This window comes from Alosa alosa, chromosome 3 (assembly GCF_017589495.1).
Source record: "Alosa alosa isolate M-15738 ecotype Scorff River chromosome 3, AALO_Geno_1.1, whole genome shotgun sequence".
In the NCBI taxonomy this organism is placed as follows: Eukaryota; Metazoa; Chordata; class Actinopteri; order Clupeiformes; family Clupeidae; genus Alosa; species Alosa alosa.
Genome location: NC_063191.1, coordinates 23,293,794 through 23,302,971, shown reverse-complemented (window position 1 = coordinate 23,302,971; position 9,178 = coordinate 23,293,794). Strand labels below are relative to the sequence as shown.

At 45.7% G+C, this 9,178-nt stretch overlaps 1 protein-coding gene across 1 annotated transcript; it reads left to right on the top strand.

The window, feature by feature from the left end:
• Positions 1 to 2,780: 2,780 nt before the first annotated feature.
• On the top strand, positions 2,781 to 8,865 carry sp3a (sp3a transcription factor). Its single transcript, XM_048239778.1, is given in 8 exon segments — positions 2,781 to 3,172; positions 3,502 to 3,599; positions 3,772 to 3,867; positions 4,357 to 5,312; positions 5,314 to 5,645; positions 6,463 to 6,652; positions 7,518 to 7,714; positions 8,144 to 8,865. Coding segments are annotated over 8 exon segments (2,163 nt in total). The 5' UTR covers positions 2,781 to 3,165; the 3' UTR covers positions 8,431 to 8,865.
• Positions 8,866 to 9,178: the final 313 nt, after the last annotated feature.

Below are 9,178 nucleotides of genomic sequence, written 5' to 3'. Positions count from 1 at the left end.
AAAGCAAACTAGAGTTTAATAGAAACAAATGGGCTCTCAAGATACCACGGCCAAAGATATTGGATTTTCCCCTTTCCTCTGAAAATAGGGCTCACTGCAGATGAACAACACATTATCATGCAACTTCCTCTTTATCTGAAATCAAGTTGTTTTCATTACATTTTCCCTCTATTGTCACAAATTTGCAAAATGAAGTAGAAGGATTATGAGATATCAAAGGGGCGATTAGTTGCTGGTTAGGCCCTTTCTGTCTCATGGTACCAATGTTCTGTCAGCATCATCAATCAAGTGGTGCCACTCCGCCCAGAGGCAAACCACAGTGGCACCACACCAAGACTGGCAATGAGAATAAAGGCAACTCAAAGTACTGAGCTCATGAAAGACCAAAGCCTGCTATTATAAATCATACTAGTTCAAGACTAACCCCAAAGCACTTGGAAAAATACAAATAATGCCTTACAATAAGTGTTTAGAATAGATGAAAATAAACACATAAATAAAGATGACATTTTCAGCACAACGCACAATTAAGGCATCTCGTGATTGTTTCCAACATGATAACAGGAACTGATTGGGGAAGTGTGGCCATGGTAATATGAACACACATATTTTGGAACCTATCTCAACTCCAAAAGAAAACACTGTATAAATGCAATGTGATTGTGTTCTATACTCTATATTAATGTAGGCTATTTACATTGTATGCATAAACATAAAATATTGCAATGGATTTTAGCAACTCAAAACTGATCCTGAATTTGACGTTTCAAGGTTTCCACGAAACTTGCCTCCCACATCTTTTAAATCTTCTACGTACCACTATCCATGCCTGTTTTCTACAAAAAAATATGTGTATACGGAAGGAGGTATGGAACATGTAGATAACACTTAAGCATCCATGCTCAACACCAGACAAAAAAAATCTATAATTTAAGAACTTAGAAGACAGCAGTACTGTATGCAATCTCCAAAGTTTCTCACCAAGTGTCTTCACCATTTTCAGGTGGAGAACCTATTATTGTCTGGAGAGGTCTTAGGCTAGTGCATTTTAGTCCTGTGTCCTTACCAGCCGTTTCCTTGGTTGTCATTGAGACACATTTGATATTCTACCCACATGTCTCCCTGCTGCAGCATTTTTGAAGCTTCCCCCCGTGCTTCCATTTATATTGTTCCACCAGGTGTCTCCAACAGGGCTGTCTCACCACATGCAGTCACCTTTTCCTCAGATCAGACCACACCAGCAGAACTGTCAATATGTTAATATGACACTGTCAAGACCTATTCATACAGTCAAATGGTCAGCAGGCTCTGCTATTTTCACCCTTACAGACAGAGAGACAGAATGCATGCAGACTGCTTTGCAAAGCCTAGCAGTAGGCAATAACTGATTGTCACTTTGTCAAAGGACCAAAATAAATATGATCAATCATCCTATGGCCTGTTGTTTCTCTTTACCGCTACTACTGCTAGATGTTTCATACGCATCTATTATGGTCAAAACTATCATTTCCATTTCTCTCAGATACATGAAGGAATTAATCATGTCTTAGCAGCTATTTACCTGAACCTTCATTTGTTTGTGTAGTAAATACATACTGTATAAGGCTACCATACTTCTTTAGTATAATTTATGCATTTACAATAATGTAATTTGTATAATGACCACACATATGGACATATACCTGTGGTTTCATTTCCATGGCAAAATGTCTATCAAAGACAAAAAGGTCAGAAATTATGTTTGATGGTCTCAAGGCGTTTCAATCGATACAAGATTTTAGACAATAATGGAAGACATTTGACTTCCCCATTAAAGCTTGACTCTTTGTGAGGTTAGCCAACTGGAGAGAAGTAATTTCTTATGCTGTAGTGAGAGCATTGAGTGCAGCTGCACACGATTTCTAAAGACTGTCCCTGCAGGTCTGTGTTTACCTGACACTTGGATTGACAGCAGAGTGATTGGAAATATCCACTTTCCACTGACACGAGCCCTCGAGTACCAGGAAAGTGCTTTTGTAGTCTGGCTGTAATGGCCTAAGTTTGAATTGAAGGCTGGAAGAAAATGCACCACTTCGGTCTCACTCAGGTAGGACTTGACAGCTTTCAGGATACTTTGTAGAATCAGGGAGACTCAGCACTTAACATTTTGTGGTCAAAAATTTCAGCTCAATCATGGCTGTCCGGGTGTAGACTTACTGTATCTGCCTATACCTCACTAGGAATTTGTTAAAGACAACAACCTAGAGGCAACATTTTGGGGTGATGTCAATATTATGCTTTATTTAATACACATTTTCTAACGCAGTTACTTCGTGCAAAACAGTAACGTTAGGTCCAATAATGACGTTAGCCCTTCTTACTGAAATAAAGTGCAAAACTTGAAGAAAAAAGGGTTGCGAACTTGCTTTATCTAAAACTACCAGCATGCCTCTTTTTTTTCTGAGACGCTGGGGTCTTACAAACGTCTGAGAAATGACATTGAAATGAGGTTGATATGTTTACCTAGCCTAGGGGACAAACACAACAGCCCATCACAGAGCGCCAATACACAAAGTTTCCAACACTCCACATAGGCTATCCTTTCTACACAATCGGCTGCTCGACGAGCCATTTACCGTCAGGCTAAATGGCTAATGTTACCAACCTCACGTTTCGAGTCTGTTACTTCTGTCTGTGCATTGTTTTAATTGAAAATGTATGCAATCGATCAGGCGAAAATCTACTCTAGCTGGCAGATACCCCGGAATTCGACAACAACACTGGCCATTTCCTAGGACATTAAAAGGTCTTTGCCATGCAGTTTGTTACCTCGCTAACTAAGATAGCTAGCATATATTGAACGGCTGAACGCGATTCCCTTCCTGCAAGAATGCAAACAGGAAACAGTCGACTGATAAAGTGATTGTCGCGTGACTGGACTAATGACATTTCACGAGCGTACGCGCAACAGCCAATTGATTTTAAGAAGAACGGCGGGACTTCCTGTGAGTGACGAAAATTTTACAGTCAAGCTTAGAAGCCCCACCTTTTGTGTTTCCCGCACCGTCAATCAAAATAGAAAAAAATTGACTCGAATCACCGATCGCAGCCCGCCTCCGATTAATATAATCATGTGTGGCGTGTGATTAAACCGAGCTTTTTATTCCAATTAATGTAATCCACGCAATGACTGGTATGTAAAATACAAATACAGATACGACTTTCCGTATAGGGTTTCTGCAGCCCCTGGCTAAGCTAATGTTAGCCAAGTATTGAGCTAGCTTGGTTTGCAGTTGTTTGGCTGGCTAATCTTATTAGAGCAAAGCTGTTTGCTAACATAGCTTGGATTCTCTTTAGCTTATCAGTCTTCTCGTTTCTCATGTCTCACTGATGTCGAAGTATTGTAAATGTTCTCAAGTTGTTGCGCGTGTTTGTAATGTTTTAGTGATTGTAAAGATAAGTAAAGTGCGTAGTTAAGTGGTTTGTTTTGCTTCGTTTCCTTCTTACTGTGGCTTTCTGTAGCCCCTGAACAGCCAGTGAAACAAGAGGAAATGGCTGCCTTAGACGTGGACAGCAGTCAAGGCGACTTTCTGCAGCAAGATGGTAGCAGAGGAGATCAGGTATTTTTATCATTCCTTTCTCGCATGCTCTTCTGCCAGGGTTGTTGTTAGTGCATGGTGCTTTGTGAAGTTCACACGTTTTAAAATTTGTTGTAAAAAGTCGTACTTCCTGTGTGGCTCCGGACTAACGGCCACCCACTTTCTTCTTTTAAAACCCGCCCATTGTGGGTAGGACGCTCCGCCGTCACCGCTTGCTCTGCTGGCAGCTACCTGCAGCAAGATTGGGTCGCCATCGTCAGAGGGAGATAACGGTGCTGCCGCTGTAGTGGTAAGTCACCCCCTCTGATGTTGGGATGATGACTTAACCGATTCGGTTCATCCGTGCGATATCGCTAGAACAAAAGATCGTCATATTGGCACTAATTGACTACTTGTGCTAAGAGTCCAGACAATGGAGATGCATCATGTTATTGATAGAGCTCTCTGCATTTTGTCTGTGAAAGTGGGTCCCAAAAACGGGGGGAATAACAGTCGGGCATATTTTCAGTTTTTTTTTTTGTTTTTGTAATTGTCAGATTCACTAATTGTAATTTTCAGATCCACTAATCACTAATTCAACTCGTGTGAACGATCAGACACCGTCAGGCATGCCCTTGCAACTTAATAGGAACAGTCATTCATCTGTTTTAAAGACAGACTAGTGCCCCTTTCTTTTCCTTTCCATTTTTTCCCACATGATTAAACAGACAAACAGTTCATACTCAAAGAAAGATGGTAAGTTTGATGAATGTGTGGTTTCCACAAACTTCCCCCATAGACGACAACAGACCTCACCTCCATCCAGTTAACAGGGACGACGGAGCGATGGGAGGCCTTAACCCCCACAAGTGTAAAAGAGGAGCCGGGCATCGTGCACATCAACACCAACACGGGACTCGTGACTTCTAACGGACAGTACGTGCTCCCACTTCAGAGCCTCCAGAGCCAGCCCATATTTGTGACGTCGGGCGGAGACGGCTCGGCCAACGCAGTGCCTAACATCCAGTACCAGGTGATCCCGCAGATCCAGACCGATGGGCAGCTGGGCTTCTCCACCTCCACGGTGGACACGTCCGCCCTGGGCCAGGACGGCGTGGGGCAGATCCAGATCCTGCCCGACGGCAGCCAGGCCATAAGTGTGTCGTCCTCCAGCGACCTCCTTACCAACCACCAGAACCTCATATCACAGACTGGCCATGTCCAGCAGATCCAGGGAGTGTCCCTGGGTAGCTCTGCCTTCAGCAGCCAAGGTCAGGTTGTCACTAATGTGCCTATGGGCTTGCCCGGGAACATCACCTTCGTCCCCATCAACAGCCTGGACCTGGACTCGTTAGGGCTGTCGGGGGCACAGACGATAGCCACGGGGGTCACTGCCGACGGACAGCTCATTATGGCAGGCCAGCCGACGGACGGCTCGGAGAAGGTGGGCGAGACCATCACACTGGCGGCCGGCGGTGACCCCAACGCCACCCAAGACATGTTTGTGCCTACGAGCTCCGCCTCGGCCACCACCACCCCGTCCTCCGCCGCCTCCCACCTGCCCGAGACGATAGACGGCACCGGGGTGCTGACGCAGGCCACTGCCGTCTCTGCTGGCTCAGAGCAGGTGGACGCCTCGGGCCTGGGCGACGGCTACCTGCAGCAGCAGAACCAGATGCAGGGCATCCAGGTGTCCTCGGCCCAGCCCATCATCCAGCTGCAGCAGGTGCCACTGCAGAGCGCCGACGGCCAGGTGCAAGGCGCAGCAGAACGTGCAGCTCATCAACCCGGGCACCTTCCTCATCCAGGCCCAGACGGTGACGCCCAGCGGTCAGATCCAGTGGCAGACCTTCCAGGTGCAGGGCGTGCAGAACCTGCAGAACCTGCAGGTGCAGACGGCACCCGCCACGCAGCAGATCACGCTGGCGCCTGTGCAGACGCTCTCGCTGGGCCAGGGCGCCACGCTGGGGTCCAGTCCCGTCAGCATCGCCTCGGGGCAGATCCCCAACCTGCAGACGGTCACCGTCAACTCCGTGGCCCAGGCGGGCATCCAGTTCCAGCAGGCGGACGAGACAGACAGCCCTGGAGGTAAATCTAATACTTTCTCTGCTCACAACTGGAAGTGGGAAGAGGAAGTGATTTTACTCTCAGATACATCTTTCAGTATACAGTCTTTTGTTAGAATGTCCTATAGAATGTATCATTTTATAGTTGATAGAATGCTGTATACTACCAGAACCATAGAAGTGTTTGAAGGAATGACACTCCGTGATTACCCTGTAAAACAGACATGCAAATATATCTGGTTTTATGGTGGATGATTTGGTTGCTCCTGGTTTTTATGGTCTGGGTCTCACAGTGGTATTTGTATGTTAAGGATGACTGATTTTACTAGACCCTTTGTCCATAACAGATAAGACAGAGATACACAAGCTCATAAAACAGGTCGAGGTTCACTGGCAGGACTTGCTTGACTTGATTTGATGTTTATACACAAGGAATATTAGCTGTCAGTCTCATCGCACTACCAAAGAGATGTACTGCAGCATTGGAATGTTTCATGTAATTAGATGTCTAAATGTCCCCCCTGCTTTCATATAAGTCATATGTGTCCAAGTCATATGGCGTAGTTAAAGTAGATCCAGCATAGTGTATTATGTTTTTTACAGTTTGATGCACTTTTGATGGCTACATTGTAGCCAATTGGAGATTGAACCAAAAGGATATGATTACTGTGTTTGGCAGTCATGCCAAGCAGAAGCAGAACCCTGCCTATGTGTCACAAACCCTTCCTTGATATCAGCGGCACTGCTGCCAGTATATGCTCACTGACGTGCATGTACATCCCTCTCCTCTCCTCCTCCACTCCTCTCTCCTCTCCTGTCCTCACCTCTCCTCTCTCTAGACATCCACATCAAAGAGGAGCCGGAATCGGAGGAGTGGCAGCTGAGCAGCGACTCGACGCTCAATACCAGTGACCTGTCGCACCTGCGCGTGCGGCTGGTGGACGAGGACGGAGAGCAGCTGGGCCAGGAGGGCAAGAGGCTGCGCAGGGTGGCCTGCACCTGCCCTAACTGCAAGGAGGCGGGAGGGAGGTGAGCACTTCCTGGACAGCTCAGCTAAGGACAGGGGCATTTGAAGGAAGATTAGCTTATGCAGAGTACTTCATTCTGAATATGTACTGGGAAATGTAAGGTGTCCTAGTATGTGTGCTTTATTATATGGCATATCTTATTATTGAATTACTTTTATGATGTTTCAAATTTGCATTCCAAGAATAGCTTTGTAGAAATTAAAAAAAATAACATATACCTCATCTAGTCATGTAGTTAGGTTGCTTATCTAAAGCTGTACATTCCAAAGATCTAGATAACGTAGATGTAGATTCCAGACATTCCACTAGAGGATTATCTAGATCTTGTACAGCTTTAGATAAGCAACCTAACTACATGACTAGATGAGGTATATGTTATTTTTTTAATTTCTACAAAGCTATTCTTGGAATGCAAATTTGAAACATCATAAAAGTAATTCAAAAGTAATTCCAGGGGATCAATAAATATCTATCTATCTGAATATCTATCTATCTATCTATCTATCCATCTATCTATCTATGTACCTCACAACAGTAGGAACAGTAGTTCATAGAATTATTGAGCAGGTCACATACTATTTGTTACTATCATTTTCTAACAATATATCTGTTTTTTTTTCTGGACAAAATTGTTTAATATATTTTTACATCTGTGTGCATATAGCTGTATTGCAACTGGAGAGAATATATCCATAACTCCAACATTGGTGGTACCAGCCAAATAAACAAAAGTAGTGGTTATTGAAGTGAAGAATGTATTATTCAGCCTCTAATGTTTGTAGAGAAGTAGAGGTTATTGAAGTGAAGAATGTGTTATTCAGCCTCTAATGTTTGTGTCTGTTTGTGTCTGCCTGTGTTTGCACCAGGGGCTCCAACATGGGCAAGAAGAAGCAGCACATCTGCCACATTCCGGGCTGTGGGAAGGTGTACGGCAAGACGTCTCACCTGCGCGCCCACCTGCGCTGGCACTCTGGGGAGCGCCCCTTTGTCTGTTCCTGGTCCTTCTGCGGCAAGAGGTTCACGCGCAGCGACGAGCTGCAGAGACACCGGAGGACACACACAGGTACGCGCACACACACACACACTCACACGCACGCACGCACGCACGCACGCAGAGTCTGGGGCTGTCTCGCTGCGACGGGCCGAGCGACAGCTCTCCATCTGTCCCTGCGTGGCTCCTCGTTAGGGGGCCTGTTTAAGATCCTCAGTAATGCCGTTTACAGCAGTCACAAGCCTCTCCTGATTTTGAATTACTCAGTGTGCGCGTACTTTGACAAGTGCTGGCATTTAGAGTTTTTCCCGGAAACCTAATTTTCTGCTCCAGGAGGTGTGTGTGTGTGTGTGCGTGTGTGTGCGTGTGTGTGTGTGTGTGTGTGTGTGTGTGTGTGTGTGTGTGTGTGTGTGTGTGTTTTTCTCCTTTCTGTCTGGAGCACTTTTATGCAGAATAATCGTCTAATGTGTCTGATAATCCTGCCTCTTACTCTGCCCGCAGGAGAGAAGAAGTTTGTCTGTCCGGAGTGTTCCAAGCGCTTCATGCGCAGCGACCACCTGGCCAAGCACATCAAGACGCACCAGAACAAGAAGGGCACGAACTCTGGCGGTGGGGGCGGCGCGGTGGTGGCCAGCGCCGACTCCACCGCCTCGTCGGACAGCCTGATCACGGCCAGCGGCACCACGCTCATCCTCACCAACATCCCGCAGGGCCAGCAGGACGTGCTCTCCACCACCGAGATCCCCCTGCAGCTCGTCACCGTCTCGGCCAGCGAGGTCATGGAGTGACCTCCAGCTCCACCCTCCTCTCCTCCACTCTATAATTCCTTCTGAGCTCCCCATTCGCACCCCCCCCACACACACACACACACACACACACACACACACACACACACACACACACCCCTCTTCAACCTCACGGCCTCAACCGCATCGGATGGACTTCTCCTCACTCGTCTCTTTACTTTTTTTATTTTTTTCCTTTCTTTTGTACACATGCATACAGTATATATATGTACGTAACTATATATATATATATATATATATATATTTTTAACAAGAGGAAAAGAAATGAATGATCAGTTTCAGCTTATGTAAACACACACTGAAATGCCTTATTTTGGATCATAATCTAAACTGTTTGTTTTTTTGCATGTGCTCTTCGAGCTTTTCCATACACGTTAGTTTGAGTGGGGACGAGATAAAAAAAAAAAAAAGGATGTTGACAGAAGTCATAGGAAACTCTTGAGTGTTGTGAGTCTGGTGTGCTTGTAAAGGTTTTGGTGGTTGTGTGTGCTCGTTGTTGGCCAACGTTGAAGGTGTGTGTGTCAGCACACAAAGCGTTCGTTTTAGCAAGTGTTTAGGCTTCTGATCGGCCACAGCCAAGCAGCTGCTGCAGCACCCGAGAGTCTCTCAGTGTTGCATCGTGTACATTTAATTACACATGATTTCCTCAATAGCATTTACGAATTCTTGTTCTTGTTTATTTTCAAATGACATCTGTTTGAATGCGCGCATTCCTATCTGGAAGGTTCGC